Genomic DNA, 27,887 nt, shown 5'->3' with positions numbered 1-27,887 from the left:
TGGTTTTAAAGTCACTTTAACAGTCTTTTACTTTCAGTCTGCCTCTGAAATCAGAGAATGCAGGGTGGAGTGTGTGTGTCTCTATAAAGTGCTTGCCATTTCCACATCTGTGACAGCAGTCATACTCAGTGTCTCTGTGAGTTTGGGACCCTCTGAACACTGGGTGTTGGTTGCCGCTGGTTTCCTGGTAGGGGCCCAGGCAATCCGTGGCCCCTCGGGGCTGGGGGTCTGGTGGCAGAAGGGGGAATTTGATGGTCGCTCTTTCCTTGATGTGCCCTGTGTTCCCCACCCTTCTTTTCTCCTCTATCTTCTTAGAAAGAGACAGGGGGAGAGGAGAGGTATGATGACATAACTTGGTGTGAATAAAATGTACAGATACTAAACAAAAACAAAACTGCTAACGAAATGTCCTGCCACAGTATTCTTCTCACCCCTATAAGATTGCTGAGAGGCGTTGTTGTTTCTCTGTTGCCGCGGTGCTTCTGATCGAGCGTTTTGAGCCTCCTCTAAATCCATGGCAGCTTTCAGTGCAGCCATTTTCTTCTTCTTCTTGTTTTCTTCATTTTGCTGGAAGTAAAGAAGCAGCTACTATACAGGAATGGCACCAAACTTTCTGACCGATATTACAGGGATCACATCATGTTTAGTTTAAGCAGTGGATGTGGTTCCGTAACTGCCTCTAATTCCCCACCTGAAAAAAATATATGTCAAATTGCTACTTGTCTGCCTCTCAGCCTCCTGCTTATGTTTTTGATATTTGCAATATTGTAGCTTAAATATACTCTCATACCCTAAATAACTGGCACTTCCCTGTCCATCAGATGATGTAACCTCAGCTGCATGCAGGTCGGCTGTGGGACCCTTGTTATTGACAAGTGAGTGTGAAGATTTGATCAGTTTAGAGAAATAATATACTCTGGCAATTGCTTCTCTCTGGTGGACAGACTATGTCAGTGCAAGTACCACACAGGGAATATAATAGGTAATGAATGTATCAGTGTCAGAACCTTATTGACGGTATGACTTACGGTTTGAAGTTTCTTCTTTAACTCCAGGTTGGCTTGCTTGTAGCTTTTTGATGTAGACTGCAAGTAATAAATGGCCAAACTGTGTGTAGGGGGGAACAAATACCAAATATTTTATTTTATATTGTTATCTTGTTAAGTGTTTACATACACTTAGGTTGGAGTCATTAAAACTCGTTTTTCAACCACTCCACACATTTCTTGTTAACAAACTATAGTTTTGGCAAGTCGGTTAGGACATCTACTTTGTGCATGACACAAGTAATTTTTCCAACAATTGTTTAAAGACAGATTATTCCACTTATAATTCACTGTATCACAATTCCAGTGGGTCAGAAGTTTACATACACTAAGTTGACTGTGCCTTTAAACAGCTTGGAAAATTCCAGAAAATGATGTCATGGCTTTAGAAGCTTCTGATAGGCTAATTGACATCATTTGAGTCAATTGGAGGTGTACATGTGGATGTATTTCAAGGCTTACCTTCAAACTCAGTGCCTTTTTGCTTGACATCATGGGAAAATCAAAAGAAATCAGCCAAGACCTCCCCCCAAAAATTGTAGACCTCCACAAGTCTGGTTCATCCTTGGGAGCAATTTCCAAATGCCTGAATGTACTACGTTCATCTGTACAAACAATAGTACACAAGTATAAACACCATGGGACCACGCAGCCATCATACCGCTCAGGAAGGAGACGCGTTCTGTGCGAAAAGTGCAAATAAATCCCAGAACAACAGCAAAGGACCTTGTGAAGATGCTGGAGGAAACAGGTACAAAAGTATCTATATCCACAGTAAAACAGGTCCTATATCGACATAACCTGAAAGGCCGCTCAGCAAGGAAGAAGCAACTGCTCCAAAACCGCCATAAAAAAGCCAGACTACGGTTTGCAACTGCACATGGGGACAAAGATCGTACTTTTTGGAGAAATGTCCTCTGGTCTGATGAAACAAAAATGGAACTGTTTGGCCATAATGACCATCGTTATGTTTGGAGGAAAAGAGGGTGGCTTGCCGAAGAACACCATCCCAAACGTGAAGCATGGGGGTGGCAGCATCATGCTGTGGGGGTGCTTTGCCGCAGGAGGGACTGGTGCACTTCACAAAATAGATGGCATCATGATTGAAGGAAAATTATGTGGATATATTAAAGCAACATCTCAAGACAGGAAGTTAAAGCTTGGTCGCAAATGGGTCTTCCAAATGGACAATGACCCCAAGCATACTTCCAAAGTTGTGGCAAAATGGCTTAAGGACAACAAAGTCAAGGTATTGGAGTGGCCATCACAAAGCCCTGACCTCAATCCTATAGAACATTTGTGGGCAAAACTGAAAAAGCGTGTGCGAGCAAGGAGTCCTACAAACCTGACTCAGATACACCAGCTCTGTCAGGAGGAATGGGCCAAAATTCACCCAACTTATTGTGGGAAGCTTGTGGAAGGCTACCCGAAACGTTTGACCCAAGTTAAACAATTTAAAGGCAATGCTACCAAATACTAATTGAGTGTATGTAGTAAACTTCTGACCCACTGGGAATGTGATGAAATAAATAAAAGCTGAAATAAATAATTCTCTCTACTATTATTCTGACATTTCACATTCTTAAAATAAAGTGGTGATCCTAACTGACCTAAGACAGATAATTTTTATTAGGATTAAATGTCAGGAATTGTGAAAAACTGAGTTGAAATGTATTTAGCTAAGGTGTATGTAAACTTCCAACTTCATCTGTATATTCCACATAGAACAGGTAGGCATTCTATAGCCTGGGGAATGCCCTGTGGATCATTAGCCCTGACTACTCACACCATGAGCAGTAGGAAAGGCAGCACCAGGCCAGGGTTGGAGGCGTAGCTGAACATCTTCCCAAACCAGGCAGGGAAATCAGATTCCAGCGTCTCCTGGATCACATCAAACATGCGGCTCTTCCCACTGCAGTGGAGCAATCAGAGATGAGAAACTTTCATCACACAACAACTGTGTGTGTGTGTGTGTTTACATGCATGTCTTGTCATATACAGAATGCAGGTGTTTTTCTGTTACCTGAAGGGGCCACAGTCGAAGGAGGGGGGGATGGTGACTATGGTGTAGATGGCGGGCAGCGTTGAGAGGAAGAGGATGACCAGTAGCATAGCCATGTAGAAGTTGTTGGAGCCTGAGGCCTTGAACACCCTCTCCTGGGGAACGTTACAGCACATGACGGCCCAGCACTGCAGGTACATTGACACATGCAGTCTCAACACGTTCAGAGCAGGCAGGCAGGGGGCATAGAACGCACCCATCCTAACAGAGAGAGAAAGAAGTGAATGAGGGTGGTTAATCCTTAAGGGGGGGTTCTCCTAAACATATGGAATTGTTTTAAGATGGTCAAGGATCATTTAGCTATTTGATTGTGAATTTTAGGACCCGTTTAAGTATCCCACTAAAAATATATTTAAAAAACTGCTAGAAATGCATTGAATAACAGATTCATAAATGGAAAAACAGATAGTACATTGTTATCAAAAGGAAGTTTGTTTTAAAGTGTCTGTCCTATATCTGAGAGATATAAGAAAGATCAGGAAATGATTTATATATTTATTTACCCATATAAAAATGTATTGTCTCTAAACCACTTCCATACTTCCATTCATTTTTTAAACTGGTACCGGGCTACATTCAGACGAGTTATTAGTTTGTAGGCCAGACCGTTCGGACGCTACAGACGTTTCTGTGAGAAGACCAATTTTCAGGATGTCTCATGGTCTGACAAACACTGCTCTAGCACGGTCACCTTCCACCGCAGATGCGGAAGGTCGCCATTGGCGGATGCGGTGGATTGAGACGCAGGCAATGCTAGATATCTCTAGCTTAAACAGACAGATTTTTATGGGGATTTTTGTATTATGCTAATTCGACATATGTGGGGACTGGACATCGACTTTAGGGGGTTTAAACAAGAAAATAGGAGATCAATAACCATTTTGACACAACTACATATGATTTGAGGTGCACTGTCACGTAGAGCAGGTGTGTTCGAATGTGATATCGTACTCTGCTTACTTGCAATTTCATTTATTTATTTAAAATGCCAACATTTTGGACCACTCTGCTCTGACCAGCACTGGCCTAAAAGTTTATTCCACTGAAATATATAGTCTATCATGGGCTACTGTGACAAGTTGTAACACACACAATAGAATGAATAGAACAGACAGTCCCACTTTAAACAAACACAAAATGTATAGCTTACATAAAATCTTCATAAGCAGCTTCACAAATCATCTATACACTTGCTTCTCAAATCCGGGGGGGGGGGGCGCGTGTATTGCACCCGCGGGCAGTCTGGTTTGAATATACACTGCTCAAAAAAATAAAGGGAACACTTAAACAACACAATGTAACTCCAAGTCAATCACACTTCTGTGAAATCAAACTGTCCACTTAGGAAGCAACACTGATTGACAATACATTTCACATGCTGTTGTGCAAATGGAATAGACAACAGGTGGAAATTATAGGCAATTAGCAAGACACCCCCAATAAAGAAGTGGTTCTGCAGGTGGTGACCACAGACCACTTCTCAGTTCCTATGCTTCCTGGCTGATGTTTTGGTCACTTTTGAATGCTGGCGGTGCTTTCACTCTAGTGGTAGCATGAGACGGAGTCTACAACCCACACAAGTGGCTCAGGTAGTGCAGCTCATCCAGGATGGCACATCAATGCGAGCTGTGGCAAGAAGGTTTGCTGTGTCTGTCAGCGTAGTGTCCAGAGCATGTAGGCGCTACCAGGAGACAGGCCAGTACATCAGGAGACGTGGAGGAGGCCGTAGGAGGGAAACAACCCAGCAGCAGGACCGCTACCTCCGCCTTTGTGCAAGGAGGAGCAGGAGGAGCACTGCCAGAGCCAGCAAAATAACCCCACAAATGTGCATGTGTCTGCTCAAACGGTCAGAAACAGACTCCATGGGGGTGGTATGAGGGCCCGACGTCCACAGGTGGGGGTTGTGCTTACAGCCCAACACCGTGCAGGACGTTTGGCATTTGCCAGAGAACACCAAGATTGGCAAATTCGCCACTGGCGCCCTGTGCTCTTCACAGATGAAAGCAGGTTCACACTGAGAACATGTGACAGACGTGACAGAGTCTGGAGACAACGTGGAGAACGTTCTGCTGCCTGCAACATCCTCCAGCGGTGGGTCAGTCATGGTGTGGGGTGGCATTTCTTTGGAGGGCCGCACAGCCCTCCATGTGCTCGCCAGAGGTAGCCTGACTGCCATTAGGTACCGAGATGAGATCCTCAGACCCCCTGTGAGACCATATGCTGGTGCGGTTGGCCCTGGGTTCCTCCTAATGCAAGACAATGCTAGACCTCATGTGGCTGGAGTGTGTCAGCAGTTCCTGCAAGAGGAAGGCATTGATGCTATGGACTGGCCCGCCCGTTCCCCAGACCTGAATCCAATTTAGCACATCTGGGACATCATGTCTCGCTCCATCCACCAACGCCACGTTGCACCACAGACTGTCCAGGAGTTGGCGGATGCTTTAGTCCAGGTCTGGGAGGAGATCCCTCAGGAGACCATCCGCCACCTCATCAGGAGCATGCCCAGGCATTGTAGGGAGGTCATACAGGCATGTGGAGGCCACACACACTACTGAGCCTCATTTTGACTTGTTTTAAGGACATTACATCAAAGTTGGATCAGCCTGTAGTGTGGTTTCCCACTTTAATTTTGAGGGTGACTCCAAATCCAGACATCCATGGGTTGATAAATTTGATTTCCATTGATAATTTTTGTGTGATTTTGTTGTCAGCACATTCAACTATGTAAAGAAAAAAGTATTTAATAAGATTATTTCATTCATTCAGATCTAGGATGTGTTGTTTAAGTGTTCCCTTAATTTTTTTGAGCAGCGTACAAACGTCACACTGCAAGACTGCTGTCAAATGTCCTATAACGCCTTTAAATGCATGACCGGGTTGCCTAAATGCAAGGCACATTTGCAGCCCCTTAGTTGTTGCCAAGAAGCTATTTTTGTACATCAGCCCATGTATCTGTTCATTCAATTCTACGTACCAGTGGAAAACCTAGCCTTACTTTGCTATCTGAGGGCCTCTCATATGTGGAAGTGCCACAATAAGATCACAGCAGCAACCTCCTACCATATCATGCCTTGGTTGAAGATCAGGCCCAGGACATTCCCACTGACATCGAACTCTGAGTAGGAGGGCTTACACAAAGGAAGACAACAATAGTCAATGTCGGTGCAATTAATCAAATCAGTGACCAAATCAGTAATACTTGAAGGGGCTATACATAAGCCATTATAGACTGGGTGGTTCGAGCCCTGAATGCTGATTGGCTGAAAGTGGTGGTATATCAGACCGTATACCACGAGTATGACAAAACATTTATTTTTACTGCTCTAATTACGTTGGTAACCAGTTTATAATAGCAATAAGGCACCTCAGGGGTTTGTGGTATATGGCCACTATACCACAGCTAAGGCCTGTATCCAGGCACTTTGCGTTGCATCGTACATAAGAACAGCCCTTAGCCGTGGTATATTTGCCATATACCACACCCCCTCTGGCCTTATTGCTTAATTATAACACATCTCTGAAACCAGTCATGATACCTTTATGGATGTTGCAATATCATTCATAACAACCTTCATCCCACATTTATTCATTATCATTCAACAGACCAGACTGTTCGACTGAGAGAGAGCCGGCTGGTGGACGAGACTATGCAACATGTATACAGGTGTCATGACTGGTTTTATAAAGGTGTTATGAATGCCTTATGTATACCCCCTTCAAGTAAAGTGTTACCCCAAAATCAATGTCAATGAAATGACAAAATGGACTTGAAGTATGGCTTAAACAGATTTCAAGCCTAAATACAGAGTAGAGCAAAGTGGTCAATCTAGAGACTCACAAATCCAGCCTCCAGGTCCCAACACCAGCAGTAGTTGAGGAAACGCACCAGCACAGCACGCAAGAAGTCACCGATCAGGAGCGTGATGTAGGTTGTCATGGTATCCGACACAATGAGTCTGACAAATTCCTACATATTACCAAAGTATATTAAATGGCAAATAATACACACTTCACCACAGTACATTTACGCTGTAAAAATGCTACTAAACATACACACAAGAATCATGAATGCATGCACCCCTTCCAATTCACCCAAACAAAAAGTTGTTTGTCATTACCAGACCTGGATTCAAATAGTATTTTATCATTCATTACCTGTCCCACCATGGTTTCCCAGCAGGGTCCTCGTGGGATGTCGGCAGGGTGGACAGTGATGGGAGGAGCTGTGCTGTTCGCTCCCAGGGTCCCATTATACAGACTAGCCTCCCATATAGTCATATTAAGCTTTAGCACCTCCTCCTCCTCCCGCTGAAATAAACAAAAACAAAGCAGTTAGTGCTCAATTTAAAGACAGGCGTTGTTTTCCCTTGTCAGATAATGTTTCCCCATCTACAGAAATAATAGGTCGATACTTGCGTAGGAAAACCTCAGTTGGTGTCAAATAATAATCTGAAAATAACTGTAGAATAGTTTTTGGGGTCATTCGTATTCCTATTGTTGTTAAAAACACTTTACAAAGGGTTCAAGGAACCCTAGAGGGTTGTTGGTAGAACCCTTAGAAGATAAAAGGGTTTTAGGTAGAACACTACATGGAGCTATGTGGTGTAACTAGCTACAGGCTACCAGACTTACTTTGAGGTTGATCTCATCCATGAGTGCGATGATGAAGGTGTAGAGGTTCCCCAGGAATAGGGCGAAGATGCGTCCCAGCTGCCACTGTAGAGCAATGCGGGGGTGATAGTTCTCTAGTGCACTGATGACATCAAACAGCATGGGACAGAACATCCCCAGGAGGGACATCACCATGTTCACCTGAGGGACATTAACACACATACAGTACAGTATACTGTTATTTACACCTATGAATAAATGAATATACACGCAATCACACAGACATGCAAAAACATACAGATTGCACAAATAATAATAATTAATCAAGGTACTGATTACAAACACATGTAAATCAGAAAAGGCTGGTGGGAGGAGTTATAGGAGGACAGGCTCATTGTAATGGCTGGAATGGAATCTAAGGAACGGAGTCAAACATGTGGTTTCCATATGTTTGATATGTTTGATACTGTTCCATTTATTCCATTCCAGCTATTACAATGAGCCCGTCCTCCTATAACTCCTCCCACCAGCCTTCTCTAAGTCAAACACACTTACACCCACACACACACGCACATGCTTCTACCTCATTCCTCTCCCACCAGCTATGGCTCTCCAGTCCCTCTAAAGCAAACTTCTGGGAGCGACGCACCACAAAGTAGATGAGATATCCACTTCCTGCTAGACAGCACAGCACCAGGAAGTTGGCCAGAACCCGCAGGAAACGGGTCAAGTGGATGTTGTCATCCTTCCTGCTCTCCTGTTCCTCCAGAATGGCCTCCTAGGAAGATGGCATCATAAGGGCAGAGAACAGACACACATGCACAAACACACACTCGCACGAACACACACATGCACAAACACACACACACACACACTTACACAGAGAGAGAGAGAGACAACCAATTAAACATTACCATACATAAACTAATGTAACAGGGTGGAGGTGCCCCTATTAGAGTATATACAATTGGTATGTGAAATGTGTATGATTTCCTATTGGTCCGTTTGAATTAATTTCTTGTGTGCTCTGATTTGTTGCCGGAGTGGCTCTGGAGAATGCACCTCTACAGTGAGGGAAAAAAGTATTTGATCGCCTGCTGATTTTGTACGTTTGCCCACTGACAAAGACATGATCAGTCTATAATTTTATTGGTAGGTTTATGTGAACAGTGAGAGACAGAATAACAACAGAAAAATCCAGAAAAACGCATGTCAAAAATGTTATAAATTGATTTGCATTATAATGAGGGAAATAAGTACTTGACCCCTCTGCAAAACATGACTTAGTACTTGGTGGCAAAACCCTTGTTGGCAATCACAGAGGTCAGACGTTTCTTGTAGTTGGCCACCAGGCTTGCACACATCTCAGGAGGGATTTTGTCTTACTCCTCTTTGCAGATCTTCTCCAAGTCATTAAGGTTTCGAGCCTGACGTTTGGCAACTCGAACCTTCAGCTCCCTCCACAGATTTTCTATGGGATTAAGGTCTGGAGACTGGCTAGGCCACTCCAGGACTTTAATGTGCTTCTTCTTGAGCCACTCCTTTGTTGCCTTGGCTGTGTGTTTTGGGTCATTGTCATGCTGGAATACCCATCCACGACCCATTTTCAATGCCCTGGCTGAGGGAAGGAGGTTCTCACCCAAGATTTGACGGTACATGGCCCCGTCCATCGTCCCTTTGATGCGGTGAAGTTGTCCTGTCCCCTTAGCAGAAAAATACCCCCAAAGCATAATGTTTCCACCTCCATGTTTGACGGTGGGGATGGTGTTCTTGGGGTCATAGGCAGCATTCCTCCTCCTCCAAACACAGCGAGTTGAGTTGATGCCAAAGAGCTCGATTTGGTCTCATCTGACCACAACACTTTCACCCAGTTCTCCTCTGAATCATTCAGATGTTCATTGGCAAACTTCAGACGGGCCTGTATATGTGCTTTCTTGAGCAGGGGGACCTTGCGGGCGCTGCAGGATTTCAGTCCTTAGCGTAGTGTGTTACCAATTCTTTTCTTGGTGACTATGGTCCCAGCTGCCTTGAGATCATTGACAAGATCCTCCCGTGTAGTTCTGGGCTGATTCCTCACCGTTCTCATGATCATTGCATCAGAGGAATCTTTGTTCTTGGCCATGGTGGAGAGTTTGGAATCTGATTGATTGATTGCTTCTGTGGACAGGTGTCTTTTATACAGGTAACAAGATGAGATTAGGAGCACTCCCTTTAAGTGTGTGCTCCTAATCTCAGCTCGTTACCTGTATAAAAGACACCTGGGAGCCAGAAATCTTTCTGATTGAGAGGGGGTCAAATACTTATTTCCCTCATTAAAATGCAAATCAATTTATAAAATTTTTGACATGCGTTTTTCTGGATTTTTCTGTTGTTATTCTGTCTCTCACTGTTCACATAAACCTACCAATAAAATTATAGACTGATCATTTCTTTGTCAGTGGGCAAACGTACAAAATCAGCAGGGGATCAAATACTTTTTTCCCTCACTGTACCTGTTCCTACATAATGGTATTGCCTTTCCTGGAACAGCAGGAGGAAAAGGACAGGGATAGAACTGCTGCTGTCTTCAAGTCCCACACCAGACCTATGGTAGCCGCAAACTCACATTCATTCACAATTGACAAATCTTCTGTCCAGTCTCTGTGTGTGTGTTTATTGTAAAGGGTCTAATCTATAAAATTACATTTTAGTCATTTAGCAGACGCTCTTATCCAGAGCGACTTACAGTTAGTGAATGCATACATGTTTTTAGTTTTTTAGTTTTTTTCATACTGGCCCCCCGTGGGAAACGAACCCACATCCCTGCCGGCCAAACCCTCCCCTACCTTGGACGACGCTGGACCAATTGTGCGCCGCCCATGGGTGTCCCGGACACGAACCAGGATCTTTAGTGGCACAGCTAGCACTGCAATGCAGTGCCTTAGAGCACTGCGCCACTCGGGAGTACCAAACATGTACACGTATGCACTGTGTTCTAGAATAGTGGACTGTTGGCATTCATACATTTCGAATTCTCAGCGCAGCTCAAGCAATTTCACCATCTGTCAACACGTACCGGGAGACGCGTTGGTTGGGAGACGCGTTGGTTGGGAATTGTGGGGAGGTGCACGTTCGGGCTGTGCGTCCCCCGCAGATGGTGGACTCATACCTACCTCACAATGGGACGACAGACTATCTCGTGGACTATGATTTATGTATCCTGAGTACAACTTGTGTTTGGTAGCTGTGTGGACTTGGAGACAGCCAGCAAAGGTGTTGATTGTGTAATTGTACAAGGGCTTGACTATCTATTGCATAAAGCACTTTAAGTCTTTATGACCCTTTTGATATGTACTCTTACTAGACGTGTTGTCTGAAGTTTGCTGTGTTTAGACTTGTTATCCTGATATTTGCTGTACCTGAGCTGCACAACTTGAGAATTGCATATTGCATGTTTAACTGAAATTATTTTATCTGCCTTTTGTACTGGAGACACAAACTGCAAACATTTTGATTGCCCCTCTAAGCTGTCAGCCTATACAGCTTGTAAACTATTTTAACCTCAGTTATTTGTAGTAAACTATATTTTTTGATAATGCTGTGTTGTGTGAATTCCATACCGGTACCCAGTTCAGAGGGGTATCCTATGAAGCAAGCTAGATCTACTCAGGCAAGGGCCAGACTGCTGCATTTGGGGTGTGCTTATCAATGCACAAGCATATATTTCTATCAATATTTTTATTTTATTAAGTCATACAAAAGTTACACTACCGTTCAAAAGTTTGGGGTCACTTAGAAATGTCCTTGTTTTCGAAAGAAAAGCAATTTTTTTGTCCATTAAAATAACATCAAATTGATCAGAAATACAGTGTCGACATTGTTAATGTTGTAAATGGCTATAGTAGCTGGAAACGGCTGATTTTTGATGGAATATCTACATAGGCGTACAGAGGCCCATTATCAGCAACCATCAGTTCTGTGTTCCAATGGCACGTTGTGTTTGCTAATCCAAGTTTATCATTTAAAAAGGCTAATTGATCATTAGAAAACCCTTTTGCAATTATGTTAGCACAGCTGAAAACTGTTGTGTTGTTTAAAGAAGCAATAAAACTGGCCTTCTTGAGACTAGTTGAGTATCTGGAGCATCAGCAATTGTGAGTTCGATTACATGCTCAAAATGGCCATAAACAAATAACTTTCTTCTGAAACTCGTCAGTCTATTTTTGTTCTGATAAATTTACATTTACGTCATTTAGCAGACGCTCTTATCCAGAGCGACTTACAAATTGGTGCATTCACCTTATAGCCAGTGGGATAACCACTTTACAATATTTCTTATTATTAATTTTGTTGGGGGGTGGGGTAAGGGGGGGGTAGAAGGATTACTTTATCCTATCCAAGGTATTCCTTAAAGAGGTGGGGTTTCAAGTGTCTCCGGAAGGTGGTGAGTGACTCCGCTGTCCTGGCGTCGTGAGGGAGCTTGTTCCACCATTGGGGTGCCAGAGCAGCGAACAGTTTTGACTGGGCTGAGCGGGAACTGTGCTTCCGCAGAGGTAGGGGGGCCAGCAGGCCAGAGGTGGATGAACGCAATGCCCTCGTTTGGGTGTAGGGACTGATCAGAGGTACGGAGGTGCCGTTCCCTTCACAGCTCCGTAGGCAAGCACCATGGTCTTGTAGCAGATGCGAGCTTCAACTGGAAGCCAGTGGAGTGTGGGGAGGAGCGGGGTGACGTGAGAGAACTTGGGAAGGTTGAACACCAGACGGGCTGCGGCATTCTGGATGAGTTGTAGGGGTTTAATGGCACAGGCAGGGAGCCCAGCCAACAGCCAGTTGCAGTAATCCAGACGGGAGATGACAAGTGCCTGGATTAGGACCTGTGCTGCTTCCTGTGTAAGGCAGGGTCGTACTCTCCGAATGTTGTAGAGCACGAAGGCTATTCCATGTGACACCAGTCTCAACGTCAACAGTGAAGAGGCGACTCCGGGATGCTGACCTTCTAGGCAGAGTTGCAAAGAAAAAGCCATATCTCAGACCCAGTCTGCCAGTTGAGGACCTGTGAGGCGCCTGTTTCTCAAACTAGACACTCTAATGTATTTGTTCTCTTGCTCAGTTGTTCACCGGGGCCTCCCACTCCTCTTTCTATTCTGGTTAGAGCCAGTTTGCGCTGTTCTGTGAAGGGAGTAGTACACAGCGTTGTACGAGATCTTCAGTGTCTTGGCAATTTCTCGCATGGAATAGCCTTCATTTCCAGCTACAATAGCCATTTACAACATTAACAATGCCTACACTGTATTTCTGATCAATTTGATGTTATTTTAATGGACAAATAAATTGCTTTTCTTTCGAAAACAATGACATTTCTAAGTGACCCCAAACTTTTGAACGGTAGTGTACATTGTGTGAAGTTTAAAATGCATTATTTCTTACTAAATGTGTAATGTGATATTTTAACATTACAATTTTTAACACAAAAAAACATTTGATTAATACAATATTTAATCAGTCGTCTTCCTCAAATGAAGGGGATGATGACACAATCTTTGCAAGAGGGACTGAGGAAGGGAATCTGATTTCATTGGTCCTCAACTCGAGGCTCAGTCATTTCATTCAGGGGAAGTGGAGTTAGCTGTGAGTTAGTATCGTATCTGAAGATTATGCCTTTGTTAAATGTTTTTCATGAAGAAATGGAATGTTGGTTGTGTTAGTATCAAGAGGGAATGTTTTGGGTGTGACGTCACCTACAACAGACCGGAAGTGTCTTGTAGACAGGGGAGACTGGGGATTGGCCAGAAGAGGGAGCTTCATTGTTTATAAATAGGGGGGTTAAACGAAGAAGAAGTAGGAGCGAGCAGCCATTCGGAGGCGTCGCTCTCCGGGTGTCATGTCACCTGTCATTTATGCTGTAACCTCGTGATTTTAATAAAAGCCTCTAACACGATGCAGCATAACGGACTCTTTGTTGACAGCAATAATGGCCACCATTCACCCGATACGACATAATGGCGCCCAACGTGGGGCTGGGTTTGCGTCTCTTCCTTGTTTCAGTCAACCGCCAGGCTAACTCGCTTTGAAGCATGGCCAAAAGGGTGAGTGTTTCTTACCGCTTCGGAGTTTGTTAGATTGGATACGACTTGTGTACACTGGAGAGATGTACCATTCCGACCTTGCCTCGGGTGGCGTTATTGCGGTCGACTAGAGTCTGCTAAAATTTATTCCATTGGAAACGGCAGATAATTGGGAGTTTTTAGAGCATTAAACGGTAGGATTTAAGTATTGAAGTGACGATTAAGGCAGATATGCGCATTCTTTAGGGCACTGTACCATTTAAGACCTCCAGGGGGGGCCATTTTAGATGTTGGGCCGACAAATCCGTTTACACGATAGAATGGGTGGACGGTGGGTTTCTTTTTTTAAAGAGAGCTCGGATTAAGGAGGTTTATCTGATTGTGATTATGATTTGACTTTCGTCCGACGGGATGTTTGATTGGGTTTGATTTCTCGGTGTAATGCTCATTAGTCCCGGTAGCAAAAACGGTAGGATAAATATGTTTAAAATTGATAGGGCAGTGCAGGTTACTTAGGGCTGGGTAGACCGCAGTTAGCTAAAGGCTAAGGCTAATGCTGAATGCTAAATGTGTGTTGTGTCACATTGTACCTCGTGGCTAAGGCTAATGCTGAATGCTAAATGTGTTTTGTGTCACAGTGTACCTAAGGCTAAGGCTAATGCTAAATGCTAATTGTGTTGTGTGCTACATGCTAATGTATCCTTAGAGACTCCATTGCGATGGATTAAAGTCTCTTAAATTTGTCTCTGTGTTTAAGTCAGGTTATATGTTTTGTGAGCGCTGTTAAATGTTGTTTGACTATAAGGGGGAAACGGGAGTTACAGCTGGAGTGTTATTCTGTCTGTTTGGGGAGGGAGTAGAAAATATTTTCTTCCACGGTGAAAAGGTATTTTTGAATGGCTGTGCGCATGCGTTTAATTTTGCGACACTACACTACAGAAAGGGGGAGTTTATGACACGAGATTAGGACACGTTTTGGTTTACGGCACTAAAACTACGACATGCGGTTGTGCTCAGCCTACAAAACAAAATGGTTGGTTAGGGTCATAGGTCCCATCTGGGGGCTGCAGGGAGACGGAGAAAATAGACAGACAGAGGAGAAATTTTAACACGAATATTCTAGTTGTTACATCGGCGATGGTTAAAGATGAAACTTGTTTTGTGATCTATTGAATTTATACATTAAATATATGTTGGCGAAGTATAATGAATTGAATTAAATGACGGATTAAAATAAAATAAAAATGTTTTTGAGCGATCTATTTAGTTCTGATTTTAGTCTTAGAGTGAATAATGTAGAACGAACGAATATTGAATGGTTGGAAATACTCAGTGATTGCATTAACTACTAAAATGTGATTCTGTTTCTCTGTTTTTCTGTCATATGAGTGGAGCAATATGATACGATACGACAGGAGAGAGGAGGGGCTAACGTGTGACTGACGTGCGTCACGTGACATGGTGTGACGAGGCAGACGAGAGGATCAGATATCAGGCTAGTTCACAAAAATCATCCCTTACAAAATATGTGATGTTGTGACGATTTCACATAGGCTTGGCAAATGATTCATTAAACATTGCATTTTGGAGGCTCTGTGCCTCACTGGGGTTTGATGGGAGTTGTGTTGGGAATCAAGGATTGACATTATTCTGTAAATTTAAGATAATTTGATGCTGATAGAGCAAGGGGTTATGGGAATTGGAGTATTGAAGGGTTAGAGGCTTTGTTTTTGGGGGATTGCTTTGAAGTTGACTAACTACATTTGCTTGCATTTGATGGGTTGTGGTAAGATAGTCAACACTAATTGATAAATTGGTGACATAGAATATAGAAATAAAAAATTGGTTTTAAATTATTCATAATTTTTAATTGGTTTTTTAATTGGTTTTTTATTTTTAATTAAAGGGTTTTTGAATAAAACATTTAATTGAATTTTTTAATATTCATACTTTAGGTTTATATTAATAATTAGAGGGGGGGAAGCCATAGGCTATACAGTCTAAAATAAAATAATTCACGATAAAGGAATATAAAAGGGTTGTTACAATGGGGAGAAAGGACAGCAAGGCTAGATGAAGGTGATTACACCGATTGATATAGGGGAAAAATAGTAATCATTTAACTAAAGGAGTGTTAGAAAGTAGTGTTAGAAAAACTAATGGCAGATGTTAGTACACATTTCTCACATACGGATTCAGCAAAAAAGACACCCACCTTATGAGAAGGAAGCTTTCAGTGATCATCCAGCAGGGTGATTGTTGCATCAGAGATGAAGATGAATAATAGATAGAGGACAAGCAGAAATGACGATGAAGATGGATCAAAACTCCAGAAGGAAGAAAATGAGATGTCTGGAAGAGAAGAGTGAGGTTAAAGAAGACGAGGAGGATGAAGATGAGAGTGATGATGAAGAGGTCATGCATGGGTGGATATGACTCTGTGATCAGATGGAAGTTGAAGGAAGAAGGATACACGAGATTTGATCTCTGATGGAAGTTGAAGATGAAGAAAAGAGGGAGATTAAGGGTGCTTTATGTTCAAGAGGATTTTATCCTCCAATGACTGGCGAAGAAGAAATAGGAGATATAGACTGAGGCGTATCAGGCCTGGAGGAAGCGACGACTTTGGGAGAGGTAAGAGAGCTAGAGGAACAGCTCGAGACGCTGAAGATACAGAAGAGGAGAAACTGCTGAGAGGATCCCAAGAATTGGAGAAGAACAAAGAAGAAATAGAAGAAGGAGGAAGATTTCAGCTACACTTCCAGCAACTTTCAGAAGACTGTTATAATTGTGGACAGATTGGTTACTTTACCTGGGATGGAAATGCGCCAGGAGGAAACAACAGAGGAAGATAAAGGAGCAAGTGAAGATCACCTGTTAGTGCCTAGAAGAGACGAAGGGGGGTATCAGCTGAGAGCATCGATTAGAGAAGAAGAGAAAATAGCTAACTATTGAAGTGAAACAACCGACCATTAGAAGTGATAGTGAATAGGGGAAAACTTATCTGGGTTCAGCCTAAAGAGGTTAAACATCTCACTAATTGATAACTAATTAGGATAGGGATTTGAGGTAGTAAAACAGTTAATTACTCTTAAGGTACTAATATTAGAAGATACGGTTATTGCAGTGTTGGGAAGAGATGCATTGTTTGAATTGAATTGTACAATAAGGTGTACACTAGACGACTGTCTATTAGACAATCTGTCTGAAAAGTTAAAAGGGGTGACTGTTTATTCTGGGTTACATTCTTACACTAAGAGATTTCAGGCTAGGCTAAAAGGTGTTTAGTCGTTTTGCCAAGTCTGTGTGTAAGAAGTCAGAAGCAGGTGGGGAACTTTCCCAATCACATATTCTAAAAATTTGGTGGAAAGGGATTTTGTGAATAAATCAGTGGAAAAAGTTTTAAATGTTATGAGAGAAAAGATTGGATTAAAATAAGTTAGGAGTAGATTAGGGTTGAAGGAACTCTGAGACAGTAAGTTAAGTTTCAAAGTTAGTAGTAAGAGAGAGAACAATGGTGAATGACACTGTAGAGTAGGAAGATCAAGGTAATTATAGGTGTATTTTTTATAATCAAACGTTTGAAAGTCAGGAATGAGAGATAGGACTGAGAGTGGGAAAAGTGACACTAGTGGTGATAGATGGAAGTACAAGCAGAGACATCTTTTCTTTGGGGAAAACTAGGAGTAACTAAGGACATTAACACTTCAGTTTATTATAACAACAGTGAGAAGCAATTTAACTCTTTCAACATTGATAGTTATTAAAGCCATAAATATATCGCATTTGATTATAAGGGAACCAATACAGCACCAATGTTAGGGAAAAATACTTATTAGGGTTTAGGATGGGGACGTTTCTCCCATATGGAGAGATAATTATGGAGAATAAGTATTGTTATCAGGACCAGATGTAGAAGCGGTGTCCCCTAGTCAGAGGAGGGATAGTTTGTACAACGATATGAAGTAGAAGAGGTTAGGAGTGACTGTTCACTTATTTGGCGTAATGTTACAGAGAAAGGTCAGGGAGAATATATGTATACTTATCTAGTGCAAGCATTAGAAGTTGTTCCGGTTAAGAATTATGGGTTAAAGGGCTATGTAATTCGTAAAGTGACGCTTATAATGGAAGATTTGAGGTCTGTTGACGTTTCCACAGTCATTGAGGGAGTTCAGGAGGAGTAGATTACAGTAATCATTCAACAGTAGATAATACACATAGGATATCGGTAGTGAAGAGTGTTGATACATCAGCTAAATCAACTACTTTAATGGTAACTTTGGAAGGGATTAATGATACTATGGCAATAGCAAATGTAGGAGTATGACACCGACAACAACTTTTCTGAAATTAAAGGAGGCAGCAAGAGAGACTCAGGGGTTTATGTTCAGATAATAGTAGAGAGAATATAGATTCATCATGGAGATACAGGATGAGGTCTTTGATTTTAATGACAGACAAGGAGAGGTATCTGATCAGTACCGCTCGTTAGGGAAGAGAGAAACTAAAGGGAGTGGTTTGATTCTTCTGTTGTGAAGATTAGAGATAGATGGGCAGGTTCCAGCAGCTCATTCTGTAAGATCAGTGAGGAATTTTGAGGGTCCATGTCTGGTGAGAATTCCAGAACCACACATGTTAGAGACGGTCGGTCGACCTCTATCAAGTATGTGTCAATCTTATGCGTTGTCATGACTGTGGTATCAGCAACAGCAATCAGTAACAGATAGAATAATGTCGTTATCAAAACATTTGTTTAAGCCTAGGGTTAGGTGTTATTAGGTTAAGTGAATTAACTTGTGTGAATTTGTTGGATGGTAAAGGAAAATCAGGTAACAGCGTAACTGGAGCATTTGAGGTGTAACCATTGAGGGTTAAAAGTTGTTTTTGTTCTAATAAAACATATGGTAAGGGGTATGTTTATGGGAATATCAGATTGTGATGATTATATGATGACTTTGGATAAGCATGACATTAAGGGTAGTAATGAGAAATATAAGGTTACTTTTTATGTACCAGTTAGTAGGAACAGCAGGACTTTGATGGTTAAAAGATTAGCTTTTGACTGACAATGTGACTATTGGGAATTTTAGAGATATTTGGTGGGTTTGTGATGATAAAACGTATATATTCTTATCCTATGGATGGATAGGATGTTGTTAATGTCAACGTTGAAGCTTCCATATGAGGCTTTTACTATTAAAAGAGGAGTAGCACAGAACACAGATCAATATGAAACTAGAGTTCAAAAAAGGGTGAAAAGGGACATGTCATAGGCTTCAAGTCTATCATTGAAGGATAAGTCTAAGGGAGAAGGGGGGACTTTATTCATGGTATGGTGTAACATTTGGGAAGATCATATTGATAATAGTAGACACTTTGAGTCCAGATAGTTCAGATATTATCACTAGGGTTATATATGCATTATAAGGGATGTGTTTGGGAGATCTGAGAGGATTTGGTTGCAAGATCAGTTAGGCCAGTAGGGGCAGTGATGGGTCAGATTTTAGTTTCAGCTTTGATAACACTGTGTGATGTTTAATTTGTTACTGACCTTTGAGAAAGCTATGATATTGAGATAGGTTGGAGAGTGATTCCGGGAGACAACACTCAGATGCCGGTGTTGACTGTTCCTGATCTGGATAAAGATGGACAAGTGGAACTGATGGATAAATATCATTTTGATGATTTTTCTATTTTTTTTTTCAATATTAGGGTGATGTTGGTATGATTTATGAATCAAAGGGGGGAATAGGTTTATGTGATTCATGCATCATTTATATATCAGTTTATATTCTTAGTTGATATTCATGTTTAATTTGAAAGTGTTTGTTTTGCAAAAGATACTGTTTGGTCGTTTCTGTTCTTTTCTTCAAGAAGCTGTCACGCTCTGGCTCCGGGACTGTGTAGTTTGAGCCAGGGTGTATTCATTTGGTTGTGTTGGGTATAGGGTGTGTTCATTTGGTTGTGTTTGGGTTTGGTTGTAGTGTCTTGTCTCGTCATGTGACTCCCAATCGGAGGTAACGAGTGTCAGCTGTCGGCTCGTTATCTCTGATTGGGAGCCATATTTAAACTGTCAGTGTTCACCTTAGGGTTGTGGGTTTTTGTTCCATGTTTCAGTCTGTGTACTGAGGACTTCACTATCCGTCATTGTTTATTGTTTTCTCGTTCGTGCACTTTAACTTTAATAAAGTCATGTTCGCTACAAACGCTGCGCTTTGGTCCACTCCTTCCGTAGACGGCCGTGACAGAAAAACCCACCAAAAAAAGGACCAAGCAGCGTGTCCAGGAGCAAGGAGACTGGACATGGGAGGAAGCGCCGGGTAAGGAGATCGAGAGGCTGGCGATGGCCCAGGTGGGCAAATCGTGGTCCTGGGAGGACATGCTCGGGGGCAAGGGACCTTGGGGGAGGATCAAGGCCCTGGCGAGAGAGGAGCAACGGCGTCAGCAGGGCCATCGTCGGAGGGACGAGAGGCAACCCCAAAAAGTTTTTTGGGGGGCACATGGCTTAGGGCGGCTGGGCAGCAGGAGGCTGCCACAGGGAGACGTGGAGAGAAGGCTACCGGATTACGGGAGCCATTGGCGAGTAGAGGGAGGGAAGTAGTTGAGGCACGGCGTGAGAGACTGAGGTGTGTTACCAGTCCGGTCCGGCCCGTTCCTGATCCCCGGTTAAGGCCAGTGGTGTGTGTTCCCAGTACGGACCGGCCTGTTCCTACTCCACGCACCAAGCCCACGGTGTGCGTCGCCAGTCCAGCCCGGCCGGTTCCTGCTCCACGTACTAAGCCTACGGTGTACGTCGCCAGCCCAGCCCGGCCTGTTCCTGCTTCTCGCATCAAGCCTACGGTGTGCGTCGCCAGCCCAGCCCGGCCTGTTCCTGCTCCACGCACAGAACCTACGGTGTGCGTCGTCAGCCCAGCCCGGCCTGTTCCTGCTCCACGCACAGAACCTACGGTGTGCGTCGTCAGCCCAGCCCGGCCTGTTCCTGCTCCACGCACAGAGCCTACGGTGCGCGTCGCCAGCCCGACCCGGCCTGTTCCTGCCACTCGCACCAAACCTACGGTGCGCGTCGCCAGCCCGGTCCGGCCCGTTCCTGATCCCCGGTTAAGGCCAGTGGTGTGTGTTCCCAGTACGGACCGGCCTGTTCCTACTCACGCACCAAGCCCACGGTGTGCGTCGCCAGTCCAGCCCGGCCGGTTCCTGCTCCACGTACAAAGCCTACGGTGTACGTCGCCAGCCCAGCCCGGCCTGTTCCTGCTTCTCGCATCAAGCCTACGGTGTGCGTCGCAAGCCCAGCCCGGCCTGTTCCTGCTCCACGCACAGAACCTACGGTGTGCGTCGTCAGCCCAGCCCGGCCTGTTCCTGCTCCACGCACAGAACCTACGGTGTGCGTCGTCAGCCCAGCCCGGCCTGTTCCTGCTCCACGCACAGAGCCTACGGTGCGCGTCGCCAGCCCGACCCGGCCTGTTCCTGCCACTCGCACCAAACCTACGGTGCGCGTCGCCAGCCCGGTCCGGCCTGTTCCTGCCACCCGCACCAAGTCTACGGTGCGCGTCGCCAGCCCGACCCGGCCTGTTCCTGCCACTCGCACCAAACCTACGGTGCGCGTCGCCAGCCCGGTCCGGCCTGTTCCTGCCACCCGCACCAAGTCTACGGTGCGCGTCGCCAGCCCGACCCGGCCTGTTCCTGCCACTCGCACCAAACCTACGGTGCGCGTCGCCAGCCCGGTCCGGCCTGTTCCTGCCACCCGCACCAAGTCTACGTGCGGCGTCGCCAGCCCGACCCGGCCTGTTCCTGCCACTCGCACCAAACCTACGGTGCGCGTCGCCAGCCCGGTCCGGCCTGTTCCTGCCACCCGCACCAAGTCTACGGTGCGCGTCGCCAGCCCGACCCGGCCTGTTCCTGCCACTCGCACCAAACCTACGGTGCGCGTCGCCAGCCCGGTCCGGCCTGTTCCTGCCACTCGCACTAAGCCAGGGGTGCGAGAAGTCAGCCTGGTAAGGCCCGTTCCTCCTCCACGCACAAAGCCAGGGGTGCGAGTCGTCAGCCTGGTAAGGCCCGTTCCTCCTCCACGCACCAAGCCTACGGGGTGCGTCGTCAGCCCTGTCCGGCTCGTTCCTGCTCTCCGCACCAAGTCTGTGGTGCGCGTCGCCAGCCCATTCCGGTCCATTCCTGTTCCACGCACCAAGCCAGGGGCAAGTGTCGTCAGTCCGGCTCCGGCCAGCGGGGCTAGACAGGACCAGGGGTACTTTGGGGGGTTGGAGAGGAAGTGGGGATCAAGGCCGGAGCCAGAACCACCGCCGAGGAGGTATGCCCACCCAGCCCTCCCTTGTTTAGCCCTTATTGAGGCGCGGTCGCAGTCCGCGCCTTTAGGGGGTACTGTCACGCTCTGGCTCCGGGACTGTGTAGTTTGAGCCAGGGTGTATTCATTTGGTTGTGTTGGGTATAGGGTGTGTTCATTTGGTTGTGTTTGGGTTTGGTTGTAGTGTCTTGTCTCGTCATGTGACTCCCAATCGGAGGTAACGAGTGTCAGCTGTCGGCTCGTTATCTCTGATTGGGAGCCATATTTAAACTGTCAGTGTTCACCTTAGGGTTGTGGGTTTTTGTTCCATGTTTCAGTCTGTGTACTGAGGACTTCACTATCCGTCATTGTTTATTGTTTTCTCGTTCGTGCACTTTAACTTTAATAAAGTCATGTTCGCTACAAACGCTGCGCTTTGGTCCACTCCTTCCGTAGACGGCCGTGACAGAAGCATTTGGGGGACATGTGGAGATTGAAATACTCAAACAGGAACATGGGAAGGGACAATATGACTGGAGGAGATGAAACAAGGAGGGTGTGGCTGATTCCATCATCAAAAGTCCATTGGAAGAGGAGACTACGGGGAGATGAAGTGTAGTGGACTACATTCCAGTGTCTGCAATGAAATATAGACATGTGTAATACATAATTGTGTAATAGCCTCAGGGATTAATTTTGTAGAATGATGTTTGATGTTATTGAATACATGTGAGGATCTTAGATGTTTTTGTTTATTTCGTGAATGTTTAGGGACAGAGAGGCTAGGAAGGGAGAGTTTCATTGTACGGTCCAATGGGTTGACCAGCCTTACAATGGATATTTATTGGATAGGATTTTGTTTGCAGGGGCTTACATGTGTATTTAATTGCATCATAGTTTCAAAGGCATTTACATGGTTTATGAGGTTATCTGGAGTACCGAGGTGGTTGCCTGGGGCAGAGGGACCGTGAGAGAATTTTACTGTCTTGATTGATGGATGGATATCTGAAAAGATGGCTGCCGGACAGTTTTTCGCTCTTACACTCCATAGAGATTTGTTCATAAAGATAGTAATGTATTCACACTTCATAAACAGGTATTTCATAGAAAGGTATTTACACTCTAGAGGAGAATGTTTTTGGTTTAATGTTAAAGATACTCAATAAGATAAATTGTTACTAGTCATAATCCTATTCTGTTTGTTTTCGAGACGTTTAGTTCGTCTCGAAGGGGGGAATATCGTATCTGAAGATTATGCCTTTGTTAAATGTTTTTCATGAAGAAATGGAATGTTGGTTGTGTTAGTATCAAGAGGGAATGTTTTGGGTGTGACGTCACCTACAACAGACCGGAAGTGTCTTGTAGACAGGGGAGACTGGGGATTGGCCAGAAGAGGGAGCTTCATTGTTTATAAATAGGGGGGTTAAACGAAGAAGAAGTAGGAGCGAGCAGCCATTCGGAGGCGTCGCTCTCCGGGTGTCATGTCACCTGTCATTTATGCTGTAACCTCGTGATTTTAATAAAAGCCTCTAACACGATGCAGCATAACGGACTCTTTGTTGACAGCAATAATGGCCACCATTCACCCGATACGACATTAGCCTGCCCCAGAGCAGGTTAGTTCTGAAGGATTCGTTGCCATAGAAATGTACCTGGCTAAAAGGTGAGCCACTTTCGTATGACTGGTTATCCCGAGTTGAACTCAGAGTTGACCAAAGTTACCTCGCTAACTCCTCAACCTTGCTTCGTATGATACCCCTCTGGTCTTTATTGACCCTGCCCTTTCCTAGTACCTGTGGTTGTTACACTAATGTGTTTACCTTGAAGCTGGTGGTGATGGAGGCAAACTTGTTGTCGGCTGTCTCTGGGTTGCCGATGAGGTAATCCCAGCTGGTGAACATCTTCCAGCTGAAATTGAAGCTGTTGTCATCTCCGCCCCCATCCTCATTAGCGTTCCGGGCCATACTTTAACATGTTTCATAATAAATAGAAGAAGCTTCAAACAATAACATCAGAAATCAGAGGATTTGACTGAGACTCAGTCTCAGGGGTGCACAACTCCTGTCGGTTTTTGTTTCTCACTGGAAATGTGATCAATGTTACACTTTTTTTGTTGTTGTCACAATTGGCAAAATGTGCACACACCATGGTCCTTTTCACTAGGCACCAAATGGAATATAACGGACTGAAACAGAGAAGGATCTGGACTTGTCCAATACGAAACGCTCATTTTAATTTCCTGTTGTTGCACAACCTTGTCCCCAGTTAAAATGCAAGGATTAAAGTCAGGAGGACTGCAGAGAACTGCATCCCTGGTCTATCTGAACATAGGGAGGGGAGGGGGGCTTTGAGGACCACTGAGAGATAAGTAAACATACAGGTACTCACGTCCTTATCACCACCATATAGCTGTAGGCCACAGTTCCCACGCCAACCAGGAAGTAGGAGAGGGGCATGCGGAACTTGAGCCAGCCAATGGCGCGCTGGCTGTTGTAGTAGCCATAAAAGAGGACAGAATACTGGGCGTAGCCCTGGGACACACACGATTCAGATTTAATTTAGTAGTAACAACTTCTTGACAACTTTAAAAACACCACGCACACTGTGAGGCACACACACATAAAGAGTAATGTTAGTGGTAACATTACACAGTGGTCACATTACACAAATAAAAAATTATTAAAGACCCCAAAGTCCCATAGGACAGCAAAGTCCATGGCGTTGGCTTCCTCAGCTCTAGGGACAGTCTTTCTGGGCATGCTACCATATGGCCTGCCCATCAGAGCCTAGACAGAAATAAAGAGTTAAAGTATCTGTAGGTCCTTGAGACACTACAAGAGCCTGCCCACTGGACATCATTTCAATGTTTAGTTTTGATTTACATTTGGTTGAGTTGTCAACTAACATGAATTCAACCTGAAATCATCAAAAAAATTCACCATGTCATTGGATTTAGGTGAAAAGTTGGGCCAAAAAAATAAGATATTCCCTTACGTTGATAACTTTTTGCAAATCCAATCAGTGAATTTTTTTGTTGGAATTATGTGGAAACAACGTTCATTCAGCTAGTTTTTGCTCAGTGGGTGGGGCCTCATTTATAAATAAATAACAATTAGTCATTTTTATATTAAATTACTGTATATGAGCATATATGAGGAAATGTGAATTATATCATGTCTACACCGAAGTCACAAAATTCTGGCCCCAATTCTGATTTCAGGATCAAATGGCCCCCTACCTCTGGCACCATGACCAGGCCAAACGTCAGCCCAAAGAGGATCATGTTGATGCCATACATCCACCTCAGGAATATGAAGTAGGAGGCAACCGAGGAGCCAAAATGGCCTGTAGGAGGCACAAAAACAGTCATGGTACTGTGTTTCATCACACTGAGGAGAATGACATAAATCAGTGGATCACAGAGTGACTTCCAAGGACTTCAAGAGGGTCAGCAAGAGGGCCACAGGGGTCCTCAAAAAAGTGATACACAAATTAGAGAAACAGGGGGCGTAAGGAACAGAGGTAGCTAGCTGTGTGCTAACCTTTTCAAGGAGTTTGAAAAAATAAGGACATTTAGGGAGCACCAACAAAACCTTGCAGGGATATAAAAGGAAGAGGTAAGAGACATACTTACTCTCAATCTCTTTGATTTTCATCTCCCATGGAACGCAAGCAGTTTTGAAGTTTTCAAAGTCCCTCTGAAACTTCATCCATTTCTAACAGCAAAACCAGCAGTGTCATGAAATAGATCCCACATAGGCCTGCTGACTATACTTGTGTTGTAAAGGATCATAGATAACTGGTAGCATAAACATGACACAATAAAGAACACACAATCAATGCCCTTGTCACCTATAACAGATGACTCCGTCCTCACCTTCAACATCATGACTTTATATGCATACAGTTTTCTGCTCTTTCCTTTCCCAAGAGCTCCCTCATATTTCTCCACAAACTCATGGGACTCCCTGTGAAATACGAGGCAGGATCAGTTACTGGTACAGGTACTGGTAAAATAAATATAATCATTTTGCACCATACTCCATGCTCTGGCTACTCTGTGCTCCTCCAATGTCCTAAAAAAGCTTCCTGTTTCCATTACATTCCAACAGCTACATTAATACCCCTTTCACACTACTGAGCCGAGCCAAACAAAGCCGGGCTGTAATGTGCTGGCCTGGTTATGCATGGACTATAATTGCAGGGACCATGCTGGAAAGGACAATGTGACAGGGAAATATCTGAGCCCACAAAATATGTTTCGGAATCGAGACATACTGTAGAGCTGGATGGACTTGCCACAAAGCCTGTTTTAGCATGGACAGTGCCATGGAAGGCTTTCACCATTTTACATTAGTCAACTGGGTGGGACTTTCTATGGGTTAAGGAAGGATCATTCATTTCCATCCAGGTCAGCAGGAGGGATCAGCCAATGAATCATACTCCTGGGCAACCATCCCAGCACTGCAGGTGGCAGTAAATTACTAAACCTGGCTTTATGCCTGTTCAAACGATGGCCTTTTCTCAATTGCATACTCCTCGCGTCCTCTCCTCTTCTCCTTCTCAAAATCCATTGGATGAGAAAGACAGATTTCCCTTTTCAGTTTGTTTATTAACCGCCAATTAATTCACAGAAGTAGAAGAAATGGACCACATTAGAAAGGCGATAGCACTCAATGGCACTGCCCACCAAGGCGTCTAATGGCAAAGATAGGAGGTGTGTCCTCTTTCCATTTTTATGGGTCGACTCGACACAATAGTGTGAAAGGGGTAATAGTATAGGGGCTGGGGAAAAGCATTTGCTTTAGAGTTGGGGTTCTCTCAGCACCGTAGAGTTAGCAGTTTCTTCCTCATGGGCCAAGGCTTTCCTCTTAGGGTTGAGATACGTTTCTTCCTCTCATCCACTGCCTCCTTCAACTTCTCCAACTCCTCGGGAGACAAGACCTCTGGTTTCTCCTCTCCCTCTTCCTCTACCTCATCCTCCTCTTCCTCTGATGACTCCTGTTCTGAACTGAGACAGCAAGGAAAGTCGTTTTCTTTTTGTTTGTAAGGTTGGTGAAGGTAGAGGGCAACATTGTTGTCACGCAAAAGAGCATTATAGAGCATTCTTATCTGCAATCCGTAATTTAATTTGAAACTTTTTTTAAACAATTTGCATCATGATGAGGCGATTATTTAACCATGCAGAGTTTAGTACACTGCACAATACATGTCATGATGCACATGTGATGATGGGTTGCGAGCTGTATTTACATTTGCATTGGATAACTCACTGTTCACTGCCTTTTGATCATGCAAAATGTCAGCCAGAATGTTTTGAAATGGAAAATGCAATGCAAGATTGTACACACAGGATCTCACCTTGTCTCAATCCTTTTGTTCTTTTTTTTCTTCTGAACTTTCTCCCCTCTTTCATTGTCCTCCTTCTTCTCCTCTTTTTTTGAGTGTCCATTTTTCCTCTTCCCCTCGGTATCCCCATCCTCCTCTCCTACAACCTCCATCTCTTTTTGCTCCAGTTTTCTAGTCTTTTCATTGCTGAAATTCTTTTGAATTTTGGCAACAGTGTCATTCTTTCCTTCTTCCTGTCTCTCATCCTCTCCCCCTTTCCCTTTCCCCTCCTTCTCCCTCTTTTTTATTCCTCTCCTCTCCCCTCTTTCTGGTCTGTCCTCCAATTCCTTTCCTTCTTTTCCTGCACTGGAAGCTCTTCTTGCTCCATTTCTTCTTCTCTTTCTGTCCCTCACTTTCTTTCTCTCCTTATATTTTGCCCTCTCCTGCCTCCCATCAGAGTCAATAACTGTGTCCTCTTCATCTGCAGTAAAAACAAAGAACAGAGACATGGCAGTCGCCAT

General features: G+C 44.2%; 1 protein-coding gene across 1 annotated transcript; it reads right to left on the bottom strand.

Moving 5' to 3' along the window:
* Positions 1-43: 43 nt before the first annotated feature.
* On the bottom strand, positions 44-27,887 carry tmc1 (transmembrane channel-like 1). The gene is made up of 18 exons (XM_041863075.1): positions 27,400-27,887; positions 26,867-27,049; positions 25,916-26,006; positions 25,673-25,754; positions 25,277-25,383; positions 24,726-24,824; positions 24,427-24,569; positions 23,859-24,003; positions 8,303-8,497; positions 7,741-7,920; positions 7,264-7,416; positions 6,947-7,075; positions 6,169-6,236; positions 3,070-3,309; positions 2,833-2,958; positions 1,029-1,107; positions 432-567; positions 44-310 (listed from the first exon to the last, which is right to left on the bottom strand). Exons 1-18 carry the CDS (start codon positions 27,885-27,887, stop codon positions 126-128), a joined length of 2,829 nt encoding a protein of 942 aa, XP_041719009.1. The 3' UTR covers positions 44-125.

Source organism: Coregonus clupeaformis, chromosome 18 (genome assembly GCF_020615455.1).
Source record: "Coregonus clupeaformis isolate EN_2021a chromosome 18, ASM2061545v1, whole genome shotgun sequence".
In the NCBI taxonomy this organism is placed as follows: Eukaryota; Metazoa; Chordata; class Actinopteri; order Salmoniformes; family Salmonidae; genus Coregonus; species Coregonus clupeaformis.
This window is presented reverse-complemented; position numbering and strand designations above follow the sequence as displayed.

Coding starts and splice junctions, on each gene's coding strand:
- tmc1 (XM_041863075.1), bottom strand. CDS start 27,887: ATGGCGACTGCCATGTCTCTGTTCTTTGTTTTTACTGCAGATGAAGAG. Junction 27,050..27,399: donor AACAAAAGGATTGAGACAAG/GTGAGATCCTGT, acceptor TTGCTGTCTCAG/TTCAGAACAGGAGTCATCAG. Junction 311..431: donor CTCTCAGCAATCTTATAGGG/GTGAGAAGAATA, acceptor TCTCTTTCTAAG/AAGATAGAGGAGAAAAGAAG.